The sequence below is a fragment of the Podarcis raffonei genome, chromosome 3 (assembly GCF_027172205.1).
Source record: "Podarcis raffonei isolate rPodRaf1 chromosome 3, rPodRaf1.pri, whole genome shotgun sequence".
Lineage (NCBI taxonomy): Eukaryota > Metazoa > Chordata > Lepidosauria > Squamata > Lacertidae > Podarcis > Podarcis raffonei.
Genome location: NC_070604.1, coordinates 101,481,722 through 101,507,627, shown reverse-complemented (window position 1 = coordinate 101,507,627; position 25,906 = coordinate 101,481,722). Strand labels below are relative to the sequence as shown.

Below are 25,906 nucleotides of genomic sequence, written 5' to 3'. Positions count from 1 at the left end.
AATGTAAATATTGTATGGAATAAATATCTAGAACACTGCTAGGGCGGGCAGTGAAACCTGCCCCCTCCCTCCTCGCGCTCCAGGTCCTTGATTCCTCGATGAATGTAAAGAGCAGCTTCTGCTCAGGTGCCTCCGTCTTCCTCTCCGCGCGGCGCCGAGCGGGAAAGAGAGGCAGCTCGGCTTGCTCTCCGCCCGGGAGGGGAGGCGGGAGGGAGGAGGCGTGTCCCTTCCCCGCCGCCTCTGCCCTCACTCCGAGGAGACGCGCCGCCGTGTCTCTCAGCCTCGCGAGCCGCGCGCCACAGAAGCAGGGAGCGGCGCCTCGAAGGCTGCGCGGCGCAGCCCGGAGCTGTCCAAACTTCGCGGGACTTTGCCTCGCCTGCCTTGCCAAGCCATGCCCTTCGCGAAGCCCGTCTGGGCTCTCTCGCGGCGCGGCGGCGGCGGTGCCTCGCCACAGCCAGCGCCGGGCGACGCGCGACAAGGGCGCACGGAGTCGCCCGCCGACCCTCGGTGAAGCCCCCCTCTCACTTGCCGCCGCGCTCTTCCTTCAGGCGCCCCGCTCGCTTTCCCTTCCGAGGGACTCCGCGCGCTCGCTTTCCCCTCCGAGGGGGGCCGGGCTGCGCGCGCTCCGCTTGGGAACGGGACGCCGCCCCTCCGAGAGGGCGACGCCTAGGCGCGAAAAGAAAGACCCGGAGGGCAGAGGCATTGAAGCGCGCGCTCTAGACGGCGCCGCTTCGAGGCTGAGCGAGGAGGAGGAGGAGGAGGACCCCGCCCTTCCCCGGCGCGCACCTCGGGGCTGCTGAGGTGCCGCGCGAGCCGCCCGTCCTCCCCCGCTCGCCGTCTCCGCCCTCCCCCGCGCCCGCCCCCCGAGCCATGAACTTTGGCCGGGGGGGCCCGTCGGTGGTGGTGTTGAACGTGGGGGGCACCCGCTACTCGTTCTCCCGGGAGGTGCTGAAGGACTTCCCCCTGCGCCGCCTGAGCCGCCTGCACGGCTGCCTGTCGGAGCAGGACGTGCTGGAGGTCTGCGACGACTACGACCGCGAGCGCAACGAGTACTTCTTCGACCGCCACTCGGAAGCCTTCGGCTTCATCATGCTCTACGTGCGCTACGGCCACCTGCGCTTCGTGCCCCACATGTGCGAGCTCTCCTTCTACAACGAGATGATCTACTGGGGCCTCGAGGCGTCGCACCTCGACTACTGCTGCCAGCGCCGCCTCGACGACCGCATGTCCGACACCTACACCTCCTACTCGGCCGACGACCTGCAGGCCGCCGAGCCCGCCGCCGGGGCGGCCTGGGGCAGCGGCAGCACCAGCGCCAGCAGCAGCCGAGGTGGCGCCGAAGCCGGGGAGGGCAGCGGCCGCGCAGCGCCCCCGCCCGGCACCGAGAAGAAGTGGCTGGAGAGGATGAGGAGGACTTTCGAGGAGCCCACCTCTTCCTTGGCCGCGCAGATCCTGGCCACCGTCTCCATCCTCTTCGTCATCGTCTCCATGGTGGTGCTGTGCGCCAGCACCATGCCCGAGTGGCGGGCGGCCGAGAACCGAAGCATGGAGGAGCAAAGCAGGTACACAGCAGACTCACTCAGGGAGCCTTCAGGGTAGGAGGAAATCTTATTCTTAACCCCCCCCCCTTCTTCGACGGTGTCCCGTCCGAGTGTGTCCCGTCTCTGTCCTCCTCTCTGCAATGCTCCCTGTCTTCTTCCTCCTCGCCATCTTCATCACCACGATGGTTGCCTTGCCACCAGTTTCTTCCAAGTGCTGGTGTCACGCTGGAAACAACCATCGGTCAAAGTCCACCTCACCTTCCCCCTTCGCGAAAGAAAGAGGTGGGGATGGGGCAGGAAAAGGGGCGCACCTCCTTTAAACCAAGGGTGGCTATTTCTCAGAAACTCCTACAGAGCAGAAAGGATTGCTCCGCTCATTTACTTTCTTGCAGTACTGTGTTTCTGCCAGGAAGTCCCAAGGCAAGGTGTGTGGGGTACATAGCTGTCAACTTACATATGTGAAAATAAGGGATCAGCAGCCTCACCTGTCCCGGGGACAGTCTACGGGCTATCTAACAATCCGGGATAGCAGCGGGAAACGGTGCTGGAATAAGGGAATTTCCCGCAAAAAAAGGGAAGGTTGACAGCTATGGTGGGGTTGCCAAGGTGGGACAGCAAAGATGCTTCTTGGGAGGATTACCCCATCCAAGCACTAACCAGACCCAGGGAGCAGTCCCCTGCATGAGAAACTGGCATAATGCCAGCTGGTGCAAGTTCAGAGAATGTAAAGTTATGCCAGAACCAAACCCTGGTCAGCAGCAGGGCTGCTGCTCTGCCTAAGCCTGGCAGAGGGGAAACAAGTCTTTAAAATAGGTTTCCTGGTCATGTGACCGAACTGAACAGGCTTAGGATCCAGCCTAATTCCCCTCCATTCTGGTCCAGCCCTCACACACACTTTTTTTGGGGGGGGGGCTTACTGTGGATTCAGCTCAGCCAGCTGATCCAGGATGAGAACATTACACTCATATATTTTGGGCTGAGCCATGGCAGATCTTGCCATAGGATTGCCCCCTCAGACCTCCTTAGCTTCAGCAAGAGGGTGCCCTCATGCGCCTTTAGATTTAGGACCTCACCCTAACATTTTGGATAAGGGGGAGTCAACATTCCAAGACTACAGCAGAAAACTTTCTGGGTGCCAATGAGTGATCTGGGATTTATATTTATTATTATTAATCATAACAATAACATTAAAATATTTATAAATTGCACTTTCATAGGAAATATAGCAGGGCAGCATAGTTCCTACCCCAAAGCCTTCATTAAGAGTCTTGCACAGCCCTTCCTCGAGACATCGGGAAAATGGCATATCAGTAGTTTTGGAAAACTAAACTGGCTGGGTTTTATGGACCTGAGAGGCAGCTTCTGAAGTAAGAAGCAGCGCTTCATTGTCACAGAGGGAGAAATATGCTCTGTCTTTCCACGGAAGGTGTTTTTCCTCCTCCCCATAAAATGGCTAGATAAGCATCTCTTGCAGGGTGTTTCAGTTCACTTGCTTTCAAACTGTGTCTTGAGGAACCTGTGATTCCTTCAGAGCTTATCAGGGATTATTCAGGGTGAAAATCAGGAATGGCAGGCAAGGTTTCCTGAAAGATAAACTTGCCCATCACTGCTAATATTTCTCTGCCATGTGCAGCTATAGGGGTGTGTTCCTGGTTCAGTTATATGAGGCGATTTCGAGACCCAATGCCTGGCCATTGCAATGGATGAACTGCGTGTGTGCTCTAGCCCAGAACATACTCTGCAATCCTCTGTAGATTCAGCTGAAGTTCCATGGCAGAGGAAGTGCAAGGGTCCTTAGCAGCAAATAAATAGCTTTTTTGGGGGTGGGGGACTTTCACTGAGGGGGAAAGTTTGAAAAAAGGTGCTTGAGGTGCATAAGGAACTCTCCCTCCAGGCACTTGGTGTCTTAAGACAGGCAGCTGAAAAGGGAGTTAAGGTAAAACATGCAACAGAAATTTATTTCAAATAAGTACAGTGGTGCCTCGCAAGACGAAAAGAATCCGTTCCGCGATTCTTTTCTTCTAGCGGTTTTTTCGTCTTGCGAAGCAACCCCATTGGCAGCTAAGCGGATTAGCGCTATTAGCGATTTAGCGCTATTAGCGGCTTAGCGGGCTTAGCGGCTAAGCTGTTAAAAGGCTATTAACAGCTTAGCCGCTTTGAAAAAGGGGGGAAAAGCGGGGGGGAAATGGCGAGACTCGCAAGACGTTTTTGTCTTGCGAAGCAAGCCCATAGGGAACTTCGTCTTGCGAAGCGCCTCGGCGACGGAAAACCCTTTCGTCTTGCGGGTTTTTTGTCTTGCGAGGCATTCGTCTTGCGGGGCACCACTGTAAATGAATCAGAAAAATTTAAACATAGACACACTACAAAAAGGTCAGACCTGTCTTTCAGACTCATCTTCCTCAGTGGACCTGGAAGCTTATTGCAAATATTAAAGGCAAACAATTAAATATTGGCACCAATGAAGGAAACAGAAACAAATAGGGCGGGGAAGCATAAAATTCCAGCTCATCCACAGGCTTTGACTTTTAATTTACCACTGCCCACATGAGGATATACCTCTTCAGTGAAATATATGCACTGAGCAAATTAAAAAACTAACACATACACACACACACACACACACACACACAAATGCTTGAATTCTGTTAAGGGTTATTTTAACCTTGGTTGTTTGCACATTCTGCCCCTGTCCCCTTGCAAAGCCCACCAGCACTGACTCCCATCTTGCCTCTGCACCTCCCGCTAGCTAACCGAACCTGTGAGCTACCATCTTAATTTCCCGCGATGCCCTGGAGTGACAGCTTGTGGGAAATTAAAATGGCAGCTCCACCCACCAGAGGGCACTTTGGCTAGTGTCTCCTCAAGCCTAGAGCCTAACCCTTTCTCCCTCACAGTGGGGGTCTTGATTTGGAATATATGTAGGAAACTGCTTTGCCCTGAGTCAGACCATTGGTCAATCAAGGTCAGTATTCTCTACACTGGTTGGCAGCAGCTCTCCAGGGTTTAGAATGAGCTCATCAACTCTTACAAGCTTTCCCTGGTGGCGACCCAGAGATCTGTATGGTACTTTCCTGGTGCCTCACGTAGCCACAGCTTTTCTAGCCCATTCTTCCACCTGTCTTTTCATCCATCCTGTCTACCTGGAGTCCTGCTTGTGGCAGCTATCAGAAGAAGAGCAGGGTAGGAATGGGCAGGAAATGCCATGGATACCTGATTTCTCATTGCACCACGGGAATTTAAAGTTGCAGACTGAAAACCATACTTCAAAGTTACAGATAGGTAGCTGTGTTGGTCTGCCATAGTCAAAACAAAATTTTTTTTTCCTTCCAGTAGCACCTTAAAGACCAACTAAGTTAGTTCTTGGTATGAGCTTTCGTGTGCATGCATCTGAAGAAGTGTGCATGCACATGAAGGTATCTGAAGAAGTGTGCATGCACACGAAAGCTCATACCAAGAAGTAACTTAGTTGGTCTTTAAGGTGCTACTGGAAGGAAAAAAAAATTTTTGTTCATACTTCAAAGGTTAAACTATGTGATTCTGATGCAGCTAGAAGATGTCTCCCTCCTTAATCCATGCCCCTGGGCAAATGCTTTGGACATGAAACAGGATGACCTATATGTAAAGGTTCTCCAAGAATGACAAAAAATAAATAATTCTGCAGGAATGGGGAATGATTCTCCCAACGCCTCTGACCCACATAATGCATTATATTCCTTTCATTTATTTATTTCGTAAAATTTATATACTGCTTGAGTGTAAGAAAAAAAAACCTCAAAGCAGTTTTCAACGAGGAGAAAACCCAGTAAAATTATCAACAAAAGTAGTTAGAAACAGCTATTAAAACATTGAAAGAATAATTAAAATCAAAGATAAACTAAAGAACCAGATCAAAACACATGCCAACATTCTACGTATCTGAGTAGGTTTGCCTAAACAAAGGAAGTTTTTAGCAGGCACTGAAAAGAGTACAGGGAAGGCACCTGTTTGATATCAATTCAGAGAGGGTTCCAAAGTAGTGGCGCTGCCAAACAAAAATACCAATTCCTTACAAATGCAGAACAAGTATATGTGGCACCTGTAACAGTGCCAGCTCTTATTATACAGCAACCTCTTTCTCCCATTTAGCATAAAGAAACTTTTTTTCTGGGCTTGTACCAAGTAATGTTACACCAAGCAAGTAAAGTAGTAACTTTATTAAACTAGTTTCTGTCAGTAGAAGAATATGCATTCTTTAGAGTGATGCAGAATTCTTCGTTTGGCTGATAAAATGGACAATTCTGTGAAATTTCATTCCTCCTACGTTAATCCAATAACAGTCTTATTGAAATTATTATTATTATTTTTGGTTCCAGATAAGAGAGGAAAGCATGTGTGGTTTGCTTGTTTCAAATTATCATCTACTGCTGCAGGAAGTTGCTTTTGATCTCGCAGCGCTCCAACCATGGCTGCACTCATCGCTGAGGTCCTGTTTTAAAAGCTGGGCACTAGCAAGACTGAATAGGGATTGTGGCACCTTTGGTCTCATTGCCATATGGATGATATCTGCTCCCTTTGAAGTTTATGGAGACTTTATTGCTAATTTCACTTGTCTCCTGCTGCTTCCCTCCTTCACAGTCGGGGAGCCATCGAAGCACCTTTATAAAAGAACTGTCTTTCATTTTAAATAATCCTCCCACATCTAAAGATACACTCTAATTAGTAAGCTGGGAAGTTAGGCATTTTAGATAAAACTTCACAGAGGCATGACTTTCCCACAACAAAACTTTGGCAAGCCAGTTTGGGTGGGTGGGGAGAACACTTGTTTTCGATGTGGGTTTGGAAGAAAACTGTCCATGATGTCATATTTCTGAGAAAACTGTCACTATCTGACTTTGCTCCAGTGCTTTATGTACACGTTACTCTTTCTTTAGAACTTGTTGCTTCCCCTCCTAGAAATAGTCCTGGTTTGATAAGTAGTCATTTTTAAAGGCGTAATGAATTACTGGAATGAATCTAAAGTCAAATGAAACTGCTGCAAAAAACCCCAAGCACAGTACTTCAAATTGAGCACAACTTCATATCCTTAGACCTGGGCAGCCTCTTTAGTATTTAATATCGATCAGATCCTAGGGGATTTTGGTTTTGTTTTTTTTTAAGAGCTTCTGGTGGTACTCATGTATTGATAAAAGTGCCGTGGGTGCCAGCACAAAATGGCTGCTGACAGCAGCAAAATGAGAAGTGCCTGTACTCTGTGCTAGTGAGTACTGTCACAAAAAGTCCTGGTTACTACACATTTTTAGTTTATTTCTAGATTTGAACCAGATATTTTGTAGGAGGAAAAATAATACGGCCTAGGGTGGGGACAGGAAGGATCTTAGTAGAAATTGAAATAGATATATAAACCAGTGCTATTGACAGATTTAGGGGAGAATGATTTTCAGGTGTCTTTTATAACAAAGATGCAACAAACAACGTATCAGAATGAATTATGATTATAATATGCAGTAGTAAGATAAACTAGGGGTGAAATAATTGGGCTGAGAGAGATATCATTTACCCTTGGCCTTTACTCAAAGGCAGGATTTTCCACTTCAGATCCTGAGCTGGCATCTTCTTAATATCAGTTTTCATTCTCGGACTCTGTGTCCTCAGCTATATCTCTTAATTTCGGCTGAACTTGTGAAGCAGCCCATTTTTGCTGTACCTTCAAAAATCCCATGGGTTTACTCTGGCCATGAATTAATGAAAGCAGCTTTAAAACCGAACACTGGGAACTTTTGACTTCAGCTGAAAATTATTAACTAGGGCCAAGTCCCATAGGAGTGGGGTACACATTAAATTGTCGATAGCTTCTTCTACGAGCATGAAATATGGGGCAACTAACTGTCTCTTTATTAATGGAGTGTGCACACCACAGAAACATTCTGTAGAGAGCCACATATGGTACATGTTCACTATATTCATGCAATTGAAAACAACCCACATGGTGGGTGCCACAGAGATGACAGGGTAGAAATAGATGGCGACACAGCCGATTTTGGACATATGCCTAGTGTGAAGTGACTGTTAGCTGTTACAGGTGTATGAGTATCTTTAAGAGTGAACTTCAAAACAAAAGGTAGCATTCAACTAAATTTTACTCAGAGTAGACCCATTGAAATTAATGCGCATAGAACTGTGGAGTTGAATGGGACCCTCAGAGTGCTCTAGTTTAACCTCCTGCAATACAGGAGACTAAGGTGCATTAATTTCAGTGGGTCTATTCTGGGTAACACCTACGTGACTACCATCCAGAAAGAAAAGGGTTTTTAAAAACAACAACAACAACAAACACTAATATTCTTCTGTCCTTTGCCTTCACCTTGAGCAAATCTTTGCTGATTGAAGGTTGTCACACTTAAAAGGAACTGTGGGGGGGGGGGGACTTGGCCACCTTTTAATTACCCTTTTTTCCTGATCAGACCTAATTTTCTCTCAGTAATAATTTGTTTTTAATTTGCTTAGTGCCAAGGTCAGTCTTCCAAAATCGCACCTATCTCTGCTCATCTGTTCATACAGTTCTGCAAATTTCATTTATAAGGTGTTAACAGCCTTTCCACAAGTCAGTTAACAATGATTACTAATGTGACTCGATTCTAACACAGGGCATTTCTGAATTATCAGTTTATTTCAACCAATTCCTAGGAGTCAAATGAACGCAGAAAGATAATTAACAAGAGGCCATTTCTGCACTGTCACCCCTGCTCCCCATAAAACTTGGTGCTGTTTCAACTTCAGCCCTGCTGGATTTGTGGGTGACTAGTGGCCCCAGGTGAGGACTTGCATCCCCACTGGGGTCAGACATTTGCACCAAGCTCAGAGGACACAGAGTGGGCATCTTGGGGCACCTCTACAACAGCTGCCTATCCAGATACCCGCAGGCCCTTATTGGCTAGTCTCCATGACATCACTACTGGTTTTGACCTCTGCACCATTTTCTGGCCTTTAAAGAGTCAATGTCAGAGTAATTAAATCAGTGTTTTACTCCATCAGAGGCTAGGTGACACCCTCCCCAAGTACTACTTATTCCGTCATTTTTTAAAAAAAATTGAAACAGCAAGCATTGGTCTTCCTTCTTTTGTTGCTTGAGGTTTAGTTTTATCAAGATCTTTGCACAACCCCATCCTCATATCCCCTAGCACTGGGGTACAAATATCCATTCTGAGTTTTTTTGTTCAATCCCCGGCATCTCCATGTAGGGCAAGGGGACAACCTTTTCTGAAATTCTGGAGACACTGCTTGTCAGTGTAGATAATACTGAACTACATGGACTAGTGGGGTCTGACTCTGTATGTGGCAGGTTTCCATGCTCATAGCTTCTCTGTCCGTGATGCATACAAATATATGTTTTTGATGCATACAAATAAATCTTCCAGGCAGGATTTGGGAGATTTTGAAACGTTTCCATTTGCAGGGTGAAGATAGAAAATTGTGGGAGTGGGAGTCTGTGTGCATGTGTATGAAGTTTTGTTTTTAAAGCAGAGATTCTGAATGAAATTATTACCAAATTTCGCTTATTACTCTTGGTACTGGCAGGTTAACAGAATGGTTAAGCCATATATTTGGCAAGAAATGGAGCGGAACATAAAACCGCATAGTACCAAATACAAGAGTAGATAACTTTACAAAATAAATAAATTATTGAGTTTCAGAACAAACACAAAAAATATACAGTATAAAACTATACTGTATGTATTCAGAACTCAAAAGACATGAGCCCCTTTCCATGAACTGTCCCTCTCCTCCTTCTCCAGAGAGCTCAATGTCATCAGCACTGCCAAAGCATATCCATAAGTACTTGGTTACAGCAGGAACAGATAAGAATAGCTGATCATTTCGCACTTTTCAGAGGTTGCTGGTAAAGCAGACCTGGCAGTATCCAGTCCAAAGCCACCTGATGTTCTTTCCAGCTGGAAAGCTGACAGGCTTCTCAAAAGAAGTAGCTGCAGTTTCTCCCTGTAAGAGAGAGCAAGCGAGCGAGCATGGAAACAGCTATAATGGGTAACCATATTGAGCTCATTGCTAGAAGCAGTACAACGCCCGCTCCCCCCAAGACAGTAATCATACTCTGCTCTCTTGTGTGCCCGTGTAAGAGAATGGAAGGGTTAAGTGGAGAGTTCAAGATGCCCAGAAAACTTTAGGTGGAGAAGGTGTCAGGTTAAGAGGGAAGCACAGTGTAAGATAAATGGGGAGGGAGTGGGGGACTGTGGACAATTGCCAATAATAGTCCTACTCAGAGTAGACTCAGTGAAATGAATGGACATAACTAACAATTCCATTAAATTCACTGGGTTTACTGTGATACATAACCTGAGTGTGAAATGATCTATCATCTATCTACCCACCTACCTACCTTTATTGCTCCATTAATCCCTGTGTGATTTCCTGGAGCCTCTGCTGTAAAATAATTTAATAGGGCAAACTGCCCTCTAAAACAAGCAGATGAACACCAAACATTTGCCAAACCTTGCAATAAAAGAGATTGCAACCAAACACAAGGAAGAACTTTTATGAAGAGTAGTACTCCACTGGTTTGCCCTCTCCCTTCTTTTAGCTTTTGCAAATTTAACATTCGCTGTTCATATTCCTCTTGCTCCCACATAGCAGATGGCTGACGAGGGTGCCTTAGCCTTTCTGATCTATGCTCTCTCCCATAAATTAACCCAGGGCATGACTTACTGAAATGCATGTTGTGGAAAATCTATCTTAGGGTAGCTTTTTTCAGTGCTTTTCCATAACAGGTCATTTGGAGCAATTCGACACGATGAAGCCATCTTTAAACACACACACCGTTCCTGTGATGCCAATAAAACTGTCTTGTACATGTTTTTTTTTGGAAACTTTCCCCAAGGATGTGCATGCGCAGCAAGAACAGACTGTCTCACCCAACACCTCACTCTGTATGCTGGGATTGTGATTTTTTAAGGGTATGTGTTTTACCGAAGGCACAGTTTACTAACCATAAAACCCCTGGGTTCTTAATCTCAACTAAAGCCCAAAGAGCTGCTACTGGAAACACAACACATTATCATTTGTGGAGAATATTTATCCCCCATTATAAAATTGATCTCCGTAAAGGTATTGAATTCCTATGAGCGCCAGTAAAATATGTCAGAAGGCGGTAGGACTGCAGAACATTTAAACGTGAATTTAAAAAGAGATAAAACTGTTCTAGGCGTATATCCAGTTTGGCAAGTCCTATTCTATAGCTCCCTTTTATTTTTGGCTTCCATTCTAAACTTCTTTAAATAGAGGATTGTGGGTGGCTAATGAAAACTATAGGCATAACTTTAAACATATGGATATATTGTAGCTTATCTTCTGCAACGCTAAGTGTATTTCAGAAGATGCTCCTCAGAGTAATTTACCCCTTTATTTACACTGCATACTGACCAGAAAAAGGTACACTGGGCTTGCACCACATTGAAATTGGTGTGTTTTAAGTGTTAAGTTATGTGATTAAGTCCCAGACAATCCGCCAAAAGTGAAGAACTATCAAGGCCTCTTCGAACGAGAGAGCTAACCAGATTGGGGCTTCAGTTTTGGTCGAATTTAATCCATATTGCTCATTGTTTTATCTGACTCCAATAGAACATCCTTGCATTTATATTAGAGATCAGCAACTAGGGAGTCATGGGGCTTTTGATGAATTTGTAATTTTTGCAGTTTTTATTTGTATTGTTTTATTGTTTTCTGGGTTGTTTTGTTTTTTGTTTTTATTGTTTTAAGGTTTTATTGTTTTAGGCTGCGAAAGAATAACATTAATTGCCATCAATGGAGGCTACTATGAGGCTTGGGATTGCTACCGTGGAGGGGCGAGGGAGGTATGGCGGTGGGGGCAGATGTTATAGGCGAAGGGGATCGAGATATGGATATGCTCGTACCCCTTCCAATCTGCGCCTCATCCCGAGGGACGAGGGTAGGGCAAGCAAGGACTACTCACCTCCGTCACTGGTGCTGTGCAATGCCAGGTCTATAGGCAACAAAACCGCCACCCTGCGAGATTTCTTTATCTCGCAGGGGGTCGACCTGGCTTGTGTGACGGAGACCTGGGTGCGCGAAGGGGCAACAGTTACCTTAAGAGAGATGGCGCCCCCGGGTTTCTCCGTCCTCCACCAGTCACGGACTGTGGGCCGGGGGGGAGGGGTGGCATTATTAATCCGGGAAGATTGTTCTTTCAGGGCTCTACCATCACCATCGATCCCCGGCATTGAATGTGTTGGCCTAGTGTGGGGCTCCGAGGAGAGCTTGGCTGTCTGGTTGGTGTACCGGCCACCTAGCGCACCAGCAGCCACCCTGTCAGGCCTATTGGAGGCGGTGGCCGGCTGGGCCTTGGAGTTCCCTAACCTATTGGTATTGGGGGACTTCAACATCCATGCTGATGCCACTCCCTCCTCACAGGCTCTGGACCTGGTGTCTTCCATGGCGACACTAGGGCTCTCCCAGTTTGTTTCGGGCCCCACACATCAAGCAGGCCACACGCTGGATTTGATCTTTGGTGTAGGTATAGATGTGATCATGTCTCCTTCGATGAAGGTGCCATGGTCTGATCACTACGCTCTGAAAGCCAGGATTGACTTTCCACCCCCACCCTGCTTAGGTGCCGAGCCGATTTGGGCTCGCCCGCAGAGGCTGATGGACCCTGATAGATTCCGCCAAGCCTTGCGGGACCTTGCTCCCCCTGGCGACTCATTGACTGAGCTTGTTGAGGGCTGGAATATCCAGCTCCTGGCAGCCATCGATGAGATCGCACCGAAGCGCCCTCTGCGACCCCGCAGAAACCGGGCTCCCTGGTTTACCGAGGAGCTCCGGAAAATGAAGCGGGACCTCAGACGGCTAGAGCGAGTATGGCGGGGTGCCCGTGATGGAGCCTCAAGAACATCTTATAGGGCTTTTATGAAAACCTACGAGATGGCGGTGAAGGCTGCTAAGAAGTCTTACTTCTCGGCCTCCATTGCATCCGCTAGCTCTCGCCCGGCGCAATTATTTAGTATAATCAGGTCTTTAACGTCCCTTGAAGGACAGCCAAATTTAAATAACAATTTGACACACGGCTGTGAGGCATTTGCGAGCTTTTTTGCGGAGAAGGTCTTGTTGCTCCGCCATGACCTCCCTGCCAATTTGGATACAATAAAGGAACTGGAGGCCCCTCGACTGTCCTCGGGTCCAGTATTGGACCACTTTGACCGGATATCCCCAGCCGATGTGGACAGACTCCTCCGAGCTGGAAAGCCCACCACCTGTCCTCTTGACCCATGCCCGTCTTGGCTGATTAGAGCGTGTCCAGACGAGGTGCGGGCCCTCCTGGGGGATATCATCAATTTGTCCCTTGGCCCGGGGACATTCCCAGGGGAACTGAAGGAGGCAGTGGTGCGCCCGCTCTTAAAGAAAACATCATTAGATCCTTTAGATCTATCCAATTACCGCCCGGTTTCGAATCTTCCGTTCCTGGGTAAGGTGATTGAGAGAGCGGTTGCTGAACAGCTTGGTGGGTTTCTGGATGAAACATCGGCTCTGGATCCATTCCAGTCTGGCTTCCGCGCTGGTCATGGGACCGAGACAGCTCTGGTTGCCCTAACAGATGATCTTCGTAGACAGCTGGATCGAGGCGGGTCGGGGCTGCTGATTCTTCTAGATCTGTCAGCAGCTTTCGACATGGTCGATCATGAACTTCTGGACCACCGCCTTGCCGACGTGGGGATCCAGGGCACAGTCCTTCAATGGCTGCGCTCGTTTCTCTCTGGTCGGGGACAGAGGGTGGCGCTTGGGGGGGAATTGTCATCGCGCCACTCCTTGGTGTGTGGAGTACCTCAGGGTGCGATACTCTCCCCAATGCTTTTCAACATCTTTATGCGCCCCCTCGCCCAGCTTGTCCGGAGTTTTGGGCTGGGTTGCCATCAGTATGCCGATGACACCCAACTCTATCTGTTGATGGATGGCCATCCTGACTCGGCCCCAGACACACTGACCAGATGTCTGGAAGCTGTGGCTGGATGGTTACGTGGGAGCCGGTTGAAGCTAAATCCTTCGAAGACAGAGGTCCTGTGGCTGGGACGGGACGATATGGGATTGGGGGGGCAACTCCCATCTCTTGCGGGGGCGCAGTTAGTGCCAGCACCATCCGTTAAGAGCTTGGGTGTAATCTTCGACACCTCCCTTTCCATGGAGGCGCAGATTGCAGCTATAACAAAGGCGGCATTTTTCCATCTCCGCCAAGCTAAGCAGTTGGCTCCTTACCTCTCTCGCCCTGACCTAGCCACTGTGATCCACGCGACGGTCACCTCCAGACTGGATTATTGTAACTCGCTCTACGTGGGGCTGCCCTTAAGACTGACCCAGAAACTCCAGCGGGTGCAGAATGCTGCAGCGAGACTCCTTACGGGGTCTTCGCTGCGAGATCACATTCATCCGGTGCTATATCAACTGCACTGGCTCCCGGTGGAGTACAGGATCAGATTTAAGGTGCTGGTTTTAACCTTTAAAGCCCTATACGGCCTAGGACCCTCGTACCTACGGGACCGCCTCTCCTGGTATGCCCCACAGAGAAACTTACGGTCTTCAAATAAAAATATCTTGAAGGTCCCAGGCCACAGAGAAGTTAGGCTGGCCTCAACTAGAGCCAGGGCTTTTTCGGCTGTGGCTCCGACCTGGTGGAACACTCTGTCACAAGAGACTAGGGCCCTGCGGGACTTGACATCTTTCCGCAGGGCCTGCAAGACAGAGCTGTTCCGCCAGGCCTTTGGCCAGGGCACAGCCTGACTCCCTCCCTCGGCAATCTTCGCGGAGCTCTGGCCCAATAGTGGCCAGTGGCTTGAATTTAATTAATTTTATAATGAATGATTTTAGAGTGTTGTTTGTGTTGTACTTTTGTATTGTTTTATTGTTGTTAGCCGCCCTGAGCCCAGCTTCGGCTGGGGAGGGCGGGATATAAATAAAATTTATTATTATTATTATTATTATTATTCTGTCCCTCTGACACAGTCTTGGCCAACATAGTGCCTTCTAGATGTTTTGGACTGTAAGGACAATCACAGTATTGTGCTGGGAAGAGAGGAACCTCTCCTCCCAGGCCAGTGCAATCACTTTTAATTTACTTTTTTAAAAATAATATTTATCTGTTTCCTATTTAAGACACCTTTGGGTGTAAGATGACACACAAATAAAGCTAGAATAATAATAATAAAGTTCTCTGAAGAGCCAAGACAGAGATTTTTGTGGTGTTTGCTGTGTGTGTCTGCATGAGTGCTGTGTATGTGGCAAGTATGGGTGTGCTGTGTGAGAGAGTAAGTATGGGGTGCCATTGCTCCCATTGGCAACACCCTCTTTCACTTTGGTCTTTCGCACTGCTGGCGAGTGGCCCTCAGAGGCCTGGCCAATAGCAAGTGCAGCCCTCAGGTCAAGAAAGATTAGTCACCCCAGTACAAACTTGTCAGCTTTGGAGATAGACCTAGTGAATGAGCAATGTAGCATTGTGAGTACGATTTGATTGATTCCAGTTTTGATTCTACAGCTGGATTCAGGCACTGTGCAAAACCATGGTTTGTGCTAATCATAGTTAGGAACTCATACAATGGTTTGAGCCTTGGGAACTTCTTTTTGTATGCTTTTGTTTCCCATCTGCTTCATTTGTAAGATTGCTCCCATTTCCACTTGTGGTTTGTTAACGGCCTGTGAATTCAACCATAACTGCAAACCATAGTTAGCACAAACTGCTGTTTGCAAACCAGCTTCAGGCTTTATATTCTGGTTTGTGAGCCACAAACAATCCACTGCTTGTGGGAAGGATGGGATTCAGGTATTAAAGCAATTCATGGATTTGCAGTTAGCCACTCGCCTGGTTAACTGTGATCAGAGTCCAGATGGCCTTCAGGCTAGGGTCCCATGCAGGAGCGGGGAATAGCCATGTGGTTCTGTTATTCTCCCTCCTCTCTGTAGTGTTACCATGCGACCTAAATGCTTTGTTTCTTGTAGGGTTGAGGAGCCATAGCTCAGCACGAAAGCACATGCAGAAGGTTCCAGGTTGTGTCTCCAGCTAAACAATTTGAGATAGTAGGGGTATGGCAAAAATAAACATCTCCTGATGATGCCTTGGGAGGCAGAGATGAACCAGTGGCCTAATATTGCGTAAGAATCCTTATCCAAGCTTTGTTGCAGGAGGAACAGTCATCGATTTGTGGGAGATAGTGACCCCTCTTTACAAAACGGATGCATCACTGTGCTAGATAGTATGAACATCTTAGGCATACTTCTTTGGAAGTTAAGTACTAAATGGATCTTCCTTCCAAACAAATGGACTGAAGCTCAAATTCACATTAACTTGTAATCAGCTGGAAAAATGCCATTTACTGACTTCCATGAGATTTTGCCTAGGTAACAACTGGAGGCTGGAGGGGAATTTACTGGTGTTTTCTAGGGTTTCCTTGACTCTCGAATACAAGCATGTTCTTGCAAAAAAATAATAATGATGTAGACTAGTTCAATCATGTGCTGTCTTGTCTTCTGTTTTTCCCCCTTCGTGTTTCTTGTCCTGCATATACTGTGTTTTATTCAGACATTTAGTGGACGATGAGGCCAAACCTCTGTTTTCCCCCGTTTTAATGCTCAACAAATTTACTGGAGAATTTTAGACAACCTCCAAAGGGAAAAATGTGCAATTTGCAACTGAAAGATGCTTTGACAGCTCGGAATGTAATTACTTTTGAGTACAACAAACTAACCTTATTAGTGATTTTTAAAAGAATTCTCAGGCTGTCTGAACCAGTCTATATGTAAAATAGGCTATTCTGTTTGGGTCTTATCAGTCAGAGCAGAAAATTAAACAAAATGATTGGTTTATAGTAAAGAAGAAGAACCCTAGATTTCGAATCAACAGACAAAGAATTGCATTAAAATAACTTTCATTAAAAGGCTGATAAATACTCCAAATTAGAGAGTTTTAGACAAGGACTAAATTAACATTCAACTCAAGTGCAATCAACACAAAAGAAAACTGAATGGCCATATGCGTTGGAATATGTAGATGTTGGGAATATGTAGTTTCTCAGGTTTTCTTAATTTAACTATGACAGCATTCACAAATGCTGAATTCCAGTTTTTTGTTTAAAGACAGCCTCACTGGAATTAAGGATACTAACAGTACAATCCTACACACATCTACTCAGAAATAAGTACCATAGCATCCAATGGAGCATAGTTCTAGGTAAGTGTGCAGGATTGTAACCTTATAGCACAATCATGTCTATTCAGAAGGAATCCTCACCGGACTCAGTGGGTTTACTCCCAGGTAACTGGGTATGGGATTTACAGAATTCAGTGTGGCCTTGCTCCTGTACCCACTTATCTGGGAGTAAGCCCTACTGAACTCAGTAGGATTTGTTTCTGACTATAGGAGAGCACCACACAATACTGATATTTCCAATATCAGAACAAAATCACACACACACAGTTTTCATCATTACACATAGCAGAGCCTGTATCAAAACAACAGGGATGCCTTTTAAAAAAAGGCATTTTTCTCTGGCACCATTCATCTATTTCAGGAGTTCCCAGAACTGAGGTCCATTAGCTTCACCTAGGATGTTCTGCAGCATGTCCATAAAAACACAATTGAAAATCACACAGCATCTAGCGCTGTTACAACAACGGGCACAAAAAGCATTAAGTGATCTGCTGAGGCCCTTTGCAATTTGTGAGTGGTCCACGAGGAAGAAAGTTTAGGAACTACTGATTAATTTTATGATGTAGCTGCATTTTGAAACTACCATCCTGCCACTTGCTTAGGAGAATTCAGGATTTGTTTTTATTGTAAGGAGCGTATATTTGGGCAGGGCAAGCTGTCATAAAAAATGGATGATATTCAGTTTAAATTAGGTGCTGTTAATGCCAGTTGTCACAACAGTGCACTGAGAACTGGGTGAGGCTTGCTTCTCCTATTTCCCTGCTTCATTAGCCAGGCAACATAGTGCATCAACTGATAGTTTTGGACCAGAACCTGGACAGTGCTTGACCATAGCAGCTTATTTATTTATTATCCATTAATTGTTCTCATGCCCCACCCTTCTTCCTAATCAGAGCCCGGGGCAGCTGCAAGCAAAACCATACCAATATACAGAAGCACAAAACAGCAATTAAGGCTACAACAAATTCGCAACAACTTTTAAAGCAGGAGCAGCAAACAGTACATTCTCTCGCCAGCAGTGTGCAATTAACCACCGAATGCCTGGGGAAATAAAAAATGCTTTAAGTGCAGCGGAATTGTGTGCGGCAGAGAAAGGTAGAACGGGCGAGAGCTCCTTTTCACATGGCTTCCTTCTGATTTTTTTTGCAAGCCGCTTGCAGATTAGCATAATCCTGCATTGGCCTTGGGGAAACTGCAGAGTTGGAAAGGAGGTTTCTTGAGGGGGCGGGGGAAGGATAAGGTGCATGTAGTGCTTGCGGCACTGTAAAATGTTCATGCTGCCATCTTCAACCAACTTGGACCTTCCTGAAGTTTGGACTGCACTTCCCATCACCTTTGGTTGTGCTAACTTGGCCTGATGGATTTGTAGCCTAAAACAGGTGGAGGGCACCAGGTTCCCACAGTCCGAGTTACACTGATGCACCAGCCATGGAGGAGTAGGAATCAGCTGCCATTTCAAGGCATTTATTACCATAGCAGTATCAATCACACTGTTTAGCACAGTTGCATCTCTGCCTCTGGATTCAGAGCTATGGATTCTCTTTGCAGTCCCGCAGAGAGTCCTGATGGAGCCACAGTTGCCAATTGCCTCTCTTCCCCACAACACCACCAGTTCGGTGCTCTCTGCTTCATATATTCATGAGCACTTGCTATATTCTCCCAGTGATTCATACAAGTCAACAATGGGAAACACGAGCTTTTGAAGAGCATTGGAATCCTTAAGGCAAAAGAGAAATGAGAGTGGGTGGAGTGAGGCTGCAAAATAGCACACAAGGCACTCTTGTCTGTGGAGGCTACAAAGCCAACATATTTTACTGAACCCAGAAAAAGTTGTTTAAAAAAATGTTTTTTAAAAAAATAAAATAAAATATGTGGTTCCTTTTTGCAAGCATCCCAGTTGTGCAAAACACTTGGGAAATTCTTTACATGATATAAACATTTCCCTTTGAGTCCCCTGAGGTGAGAGTAGATGTCACATGGATGACAAAAAGTGAACAAGTGGCATTGGGAAGAGATTTGACCTCTCATCCCACTTGTGCTATGGCTTGCAGGCCAGTCTGGTTGCTGAACACTGCTATGATCAAAGTGAAACAACGGCGCTACATTTGCCTCTAAATTGTGCGGAAATAGGAGCACGCTGTGTTTCCTAATGTTGCTTTTGCTAGCCTGGAACACGGCAGAAACAAAGGCTGCAGGCTTATCCCCAGGCAACTATATGTTATATCCATGATGGTGGAGTAACCACCTTAGCCACAGGCCAGACCTCCTCAGGATTTCAGCACACCCCACCCATGGTCCTTCTCTTCAGGAGCTGCTTCTTTCAATGCCCCATATCCACATCCTGCCTACGAACATTTTGCAAACTTGCAGTGGAGATCTCTCTTCCCGTGCATCAGCACTTCCACTGGTGCAACCAAGCTGCTCTATAGGCAGTGGCTTCTGCTTTTATTTCTGAATCTTGTTACCTGGTGAAAACGGGGCGATGATAAGCTAGTGGATGTGGTGGTGATGCAGAGGAGTTGCTGTTAAGGTAAGTAGTCATCCTTTGAACAAAGCCTGGTCGCAGTTTATTTACTGAACAAGATTTAAACACCGTTTGATCATAATAAAATCTCTCTGCAAGGAATTTTATAGCTATAGCTATAGATATACAGATATATTGATATATCTCGATGAAAAAAGTTTTAAAAAACCAGGTAATTAAAAACATTTCAAAGATAATTAAAAAGAACAGCAAAAGATTAAATCACATCAACATCTCTGTGTCTGGATAAGCTTGCCTGAACAGAAACATTTTACGGTGAAAAGAGTACAGTGAAAGTGCCCGCCTGATGTCAATAGTCAGGGAGCGCTGAAATGCAGGTGCTGCCACACTCAAAGGTTGATTTCTTAAAACTCTGGGACAGATATTATGCAGCATGTGCCCTTGCTGAACATCAAAGCACTTGATTGGGCACATAGGTTGAGTAAGGAGATATCTCACAGATAAACTGGTCTCAAGACGTTGAGGGCTCTAATAGCAACACCTTGAACTTAGTCCAGTAACAAATTGGCAACTAGTACAGATCTCTCAGCAGAGGAGTTACATGCTGGCAGGGTCTCACTCCTGCCCGCAACTGTGCTGCAGCATTCTGCACTAACTGTAGTTTCCGGATCAAGTGCAAGGGAAGCCTCACATAGAGTGCATTGCAGTAATCCAGTCAGTCACCAGTGCCTGAACTGCTGTTGTCAAGCTATCTAGTTCACGCTGTGTTCTGCCAGGCTGTGTAGCTGCTCCTTCATGGGGAGTGCAGCTCCATCCAGGACAGACAGTTGACTATTTTTTGGACCACTCGCACACACTGCCTCTGTCTTGCCAGGATTCAAGCTCAGCTTATTGCCCTCCTGCATGCCACCACCACGTCCCGGTCCCAATCCAATTCCCACACAGCCATTCCCAATTCAGATGTTGTGGAGAAACAGAGCTGAGTATCATCAGCATACTGATGACAACTTGCTCTCAAACTCCTAGCAGCTTCACATAGATGGGGATAAAGTAGTGCCCTGGGGCACAGCACAATTGCCATGGGGGTGAAAAGCACTCTTCCAGTGCTGCTGTCAGGACTTGGTCCTGTAGGTAGGATCAGATCCACTGCAGCAGAATGCACCAAATTTCCATTCCTTGAAGCCTGTCCTGGAATGCCATGAGCAATGGTATTGACACCCATAGAGAGATCAGGAAGAAGGAGCAAGGTTGCAACCCCCCTGACCCACTCTCTGAAAAGGTCATCCATCTGGGTAGCCAAAGACAGGCCTGAACCCAGAGTAGAATGGATCTAAATAACCTTTGACATCCAAAAATGCTTGCAGATGCCCCAGCACAATGCTGTCTGCCACTGATTCCCCTAGCAATTATTTCAATCCAAGGAGTCCCAGGCTGGTTTCTTTAGGAGTGGTACTATTGTCTCTTTCAAGGCAGCAGGGACCGCATCCTCACACAACGAAGTGTTACCCACGCTCTGGACCCCTGCCAGGCGAACCCTCTCTGCTAGATTTCATAAGCTGAGAGGGAGTCAAGAGCGTGCATTGTCAGGAGCATAGCCACCAGCAACTTTGTCCACACCAGCTGACTGCAGAAGCTGAAACGTGTCCCGCAGCACACCAGCGACTATTGCATTGGGTACTTCTTCTGTAACTGCGGCAACTGCAGAGTCAAGGTCAGTCTGAAGCAAAGCGACTTTATCCTCGGAGTGGACAGCCAGTTGGTCACAACCGCTCCTTGGATGTTCCAGGGGCCCCTCCTCCAGAGTGGGAGTGAGCAATGTCTGGAACATCCACCGGTTCAGCTAACAGAGGTTGCAATGCAAGCTGCAGAATGAGCAACCTTCACAGCCCGCATTGCCACAAGTTAGGCAGGATGGTGTGCACGAGCCAGTGTTCGGCAGGCTTTGAAGCTCTCGTGGCGTGATATGTTTATTTCGTAAGTTATCTGTTCTGTATTGCTTTTGTAATTTATATTACGAAAAGCAATATAAAGCACATGAAGCAAAACATTAAAATGATTTTCAGAAGCTACACAAAAAAAACCCCATGTCATTAGCAGCATCGTTAAAAACAACTTAAGCCATCAGCCCCCGAATTGGCTTTACTGCCTGTGCAATGCTGACTGTGTACTATTAGAAAGTTTCCACCGTGTTTGAACAGGGCATTCACTTTGAATCAGAACAGTCAATGCTGTTTTAAAGGCCCCATTCCAGCTTTCCCGTCACCTGGTAATAACTGTATCTGGTGCTCTTAATTTAAGGATGTTGGTAACACAGTGTTCAGTTCAGTTCAGTGACTTCAACCACCTTGGAGAAATGCTTAGGCTGTTTTACAGTTGACTGGTAATTATTCATCTGGGAAATCATTTTAAAAGGGCCTAGAATAGAGTCCTGGAGGGGAATAAAAGTGCTGACTAATTTGATCTAAATGCAGGAGTGCTGATCCCGTGCTCGCACATGCGCACATTTCGTCAGCTTTTTCTCCACTGCACCATGGCACACTACTGGTACCTAATAGTTTTTGGTAGTATTATTGGTTTGCTTTCCATCCTTCCCTTCCTCCCAAAGGAGCCCAGGGCAGCAAACAACAAAGCTGCTAAATTATACAATTAGAAAGAAAATGGAAAAAATGGAAAACAAACATTAAGGGCATCTAAAATCATTTAGAAACAGCCACGTATCTAACAGCCCCATGGCTAATAATTTCAAGGTTGCCGGAAACTGTATCTTTCAGCTATCAAATGCCTATGTGAACAGGAATGTGTTCCAATGCCTCCTGGATGTTAATGAATGAGAGAGGGAGACACACCTCACCAGAAAGGGCATTCCACAAATGGGGAGCCACCACCTCAAAGGCCCTGTGGTGGGTCAGTGCCAACCAGGCAGCACCACTCTTGTTGAAAGTAGGGCCTAAGTTTGCTGATACTGGAAGAGGTCTCCTTAAGGTACTTGGGTCCCAAGCTGTTTGCCAGTACTTGATCTAACGTTGTCAGTTCCTCAATTTCTTAGATATTAGAGGTACATTTTTGACATGTCTTAAGATTTTAAATAAATGCATAGAATCAGAAAACATAAAATCAGGCATAGTGCATTTACTAAGAAAAATATGTTTCGATTATTCTCTCCCCAAAAAGCCATCAGTATGTAAAAAACCAGGCTTTAAGAGAAAAAGATCAGGTGAGAGGTCTTTCTGGCAGCCTCTAATCCATTAGTATCTTACTAATAGCCGCTAGAAACCTGTTATTTGTGAGCTGAATCAAAATCCAGTAAGAAACTTATTTGGCATGCTTGTCTGCTAAAAGTCTGAGTCCGTGTAAGTGTAATAGTGTCCAAGTTCAACTGACCGACCAACCAAGATTGCTCACAGGAATTGAATTGTTTTGCTTGTGTTTCTTTCAACAGGATAATTGAAGCAATCTGCATAGGCTGGTTCACTGCAGAGTGCATTGTGAGGTTCATCGTCTCCAAAAACAAGTGTGAGTTTGTGAAGAGACCCCTGAACATCATCGACTTGCTAGCAATAACTCCCTACTACATCTCTGTGCTGATGACCGTTTTTACAGGGGAGAATTCTCAGCTCCAGAGGGCTGGAGTCACCTTGAGGGTCCTGAGAATGATGAGGATTTTTTGGGTGATTAAGCTTGCCCGCCACTTCATTGGCCTTCAGACACTTGGCCTGACCCTGAAGCGATGCTATAGGGAGATGGTGATGCTGCTCGTCTTCGTCTGCGTTGCCATGGCGATTTTCAGCGCGCTCGCCCAGCTCCTTGAACACGGGCTGAAATTAGGGAAGCCCAACGAAGGCTATGCCAGCATCCCGGCTGCTTGTTGGTGGGTGATCATCTCTATGACCACGGTTGGTTATGGTGACGTCTGCCCTGTCACCGTACCCGGAAGGATTCTTGGAGGGATTTGTGTGGTCAGCGGGATTGTGCTGCTGGCCCTGCCTATCACTTTCATCTACCACAGCTTTGTGCAGTGTTACCATGAGCTCAAGTTCCGGTCTGCTAGGTACAGCAGGAGCCTCTCTGCCGAATTCCTAAATTAATGGATAGCACAACTGCATTTCGTAGCAGCACTTATTATGTTGAAGGAATCGACCGGACCCTCCTTGTTTCTTCCCTGTTCCTGGTGACTGACAGGAGGGACAATGCCCTATGCCCTTAAAGGAATGCTTTCCCTCTTTCCACCTGCAGGGTGACCACTTTCTCAATGCAGGGGTGAAAGCAAAGCACTCATTTCCTTAGTCTCATCACACACGAATGTCTCCAGCTTGTTGGACATTGCAGGCGGTATGCACTATTTAGAGTGAAGCACATGCATTTAAAATATGTCTTTGATTTTGATGTTCTCATTCATTTCAAGGTCTGTTTTCAGGAGCACACACAGTCCAGAAACTCAAGTGATCAAGCTCGGCGCACCCAGAGTGGGTGGGTGGTATTTCTTTTTTAAAAAACAGCAGCTTTTTGCATCATATGGCTAGCCGCTGTTGAACTTGGCAGTGGGTGTTGCAAAAGCCATTTGTGATTCGGTTTGGGGTGAGAAGGTTCTTCTTTGCAGGGGGAGAAGGTTAGCAGTCTTGTTTCTCCTGAACAACGCACTGGGCATCTCAGTGAAGCTTTCCATGCTGTGCTGTAAGTTGTGATGACTGGGATCCTGAAATCATCTCTCTTTATTGGGGGGTTTTCCAGCAGCCTCTTTGACCAGAGACAATAGTGGATAAAGAAATGGAGAATGTCAACCTGGTGCCTTCCAAATGCTGTCAGTCTCTTAATTCCCAGCAATTCTTGCTAGCTTGCGCAATAATCAAGGATGGCGGGAATTGTAATGCAACAACATCTGGAAGGCAGTTGGTTGAGGAAGGCTGATATGAGAAATTATTTCTCTGCCCTACTGCTTCCTGCTCTGGGAGCCAGTGTGGTGTAGTGGTTAAGAGCGGTACTCTTGTAATCTGGTGAACTGGGTTCGTGTCTCCACTCCTCCACATGCAGCTGCTGGGTGACCTTGGGCTAGTCACACTTCTCTGAAGTCTCTCAGCCCCACTCACCTCACAGAGTGTTTGTTGTGGGGGAAGAAGGGAAAGGAGAATGTTAGCCGCTTTGAGACTCCTTAGGGTAGTGATAAAGTGGGATATCAAATCCAAACTCTTCTTCTACCCTGGAAAGGTGTTTGTTTTTACTTGGTTAACCAATTGTAAAACTTAAGTGATAATCTCCTCTTAACATTGGCTCTGCTTAGAACAGTGGTTGCCTGGCAGTGTTAAGAAGAACCTTTGGGTTCCCTTAAGAGCTTATCAAGGCTTTCCCCAGTGATGAGCTCCATAATGGTAAGACAAGCCAGGACATTACTAATAGTCTCCCCCTGCAATGCATACAGATGTTATTTTGCTGCGTTTTGAGGTTTCAGCTGAGTTGATGGCAAAGCTCAGCAGGCCTACAGTCCCAGATGTGAGAAAGCACCTTAGAAGGGTCAGTGAACACACGTTTGTCTCTCACACAGGGCTTCCTCTGTAGATGAGTCAACGTAGAAAGGGTTTGCATAATATGAAAAGGTTGGAAACCATTGTGTTCCAAATGCTTGAATCATCACCTAATTTAATCATCAATTTGCATGGTAAAAAAAGGGAATCCTATACAGAAAGATCGTTTATTTGGAGCCCTATTATTTCTTGAACATTTAAGGTCTCTTGTCTGTTGTACACTACCTCCCTGCCTCACACGCACCCCATACAGTTGAGGAAATAATCTGATATCCACTAAAGCCGAGCAAATCTGCATTAGCGAAAGTGGAGTTGGCAAAATTACCAGATTCCAGATTTACAAACTGAAATGAGAATCTGGGCTTTTTTCTCCCTGTTGTGCCACATGTTTTCTGGTGAAGCAAGATTTTCTGGCATTCCATTCCTAAATATCTCTGCTCAGAAACAAAGCACTTCATTGCAAGTCAGTGTCTTTAGGTTCAGCGACAAATGTGATTAACGGGAGAGTGCTGCTATTGGACTTTATAAAAATTCAGTTGCTGACAATGTGATAGATGTATTTAGAGGGGACTCGTGTGTGAGCTATTGCTGAGCCTGAGTTATGTTGCCAACTCTGTTCCATCAGTATGAAAGCATTTGTTTGAAAGCCTTCAGTTTATTGTTCTTCCCCTCCCTCCTCTTTTTATTAATAATTGCAGTACAATAGCCAGAGTGGTGGAGGAGATAAAGAGAGAGGGTAAAGTAGTAAAACTCCCTGCCTAGCCCTGAAAGTAAGTTGGTGGCTCTGGGCCCGTTTCTGTCTCTCAGCCTAGACTTGCTTACAAGGTAAGTCATTCATAGGTTGACAGGAGAATAAAATAATGCCATATGTAGAGATAGCAAGGCCTGGGGGAAAAACCTGGGAAAATGGGGGAAGGGGAGGGACCAGGTTCCCCCCTGTTTTTTCCCAATGCCAGAAAAAATGGAAAAAAGTGTGTGGTATATCAAACTCTCTTTTTTCAATTTTCCGGGGGGGGGGGGGAACGGCTTTTAAAAAACCCCGGGAAAAACCTGGTTTTCCCCCAATTTTTCTGTTTTTTTCCTGGCCTTCCCATCTCTAGCCATTTGTGAGTTCCTTGGAAGAAGTATAGAAAACAAATGTGGCAATAAAGTAAGACACACAGATCTC

The 25,906-nt window shown here is 46.2% G+C and overlaps 1 protein-coding gene across 2 annotated transcripts; it reads left to right on the top strand.

The window, feature by feature from the left end:
• The first annotated feature begins 221 nt into the window (after positions 1-221).
• KCNG3 (potassium voltage-gated channel modifier subfamily G member 3) lies at positions 222-25,627 on the top strand. 2 transcript variants are annotated; one of them, XM_053383326.1, is made up of 2 exons: positions 222-1,562; positions 22,662-25,627. In XM_053383326.1, exons 1-2 carry the CDS (start codon positions 871-873, stop codon positions 23,305-23,307), a joined length of 1,338 nt encoding a protein of 445 aa, XP_053239301.1. In that variant the 5' UTR covers positions 222-870; the 3' UTR covers positions 23,308-25,627. The 2 variants fall into 2 exon arrangements, with proteins under 2 accessions (XP_053239301.1, XP_053239300.1); XM_053383325.1 differs by having other exon boundaries at positions 223-1,595.
• Positions 25,628-25,906: the final 279 nt, after the last annotated feature.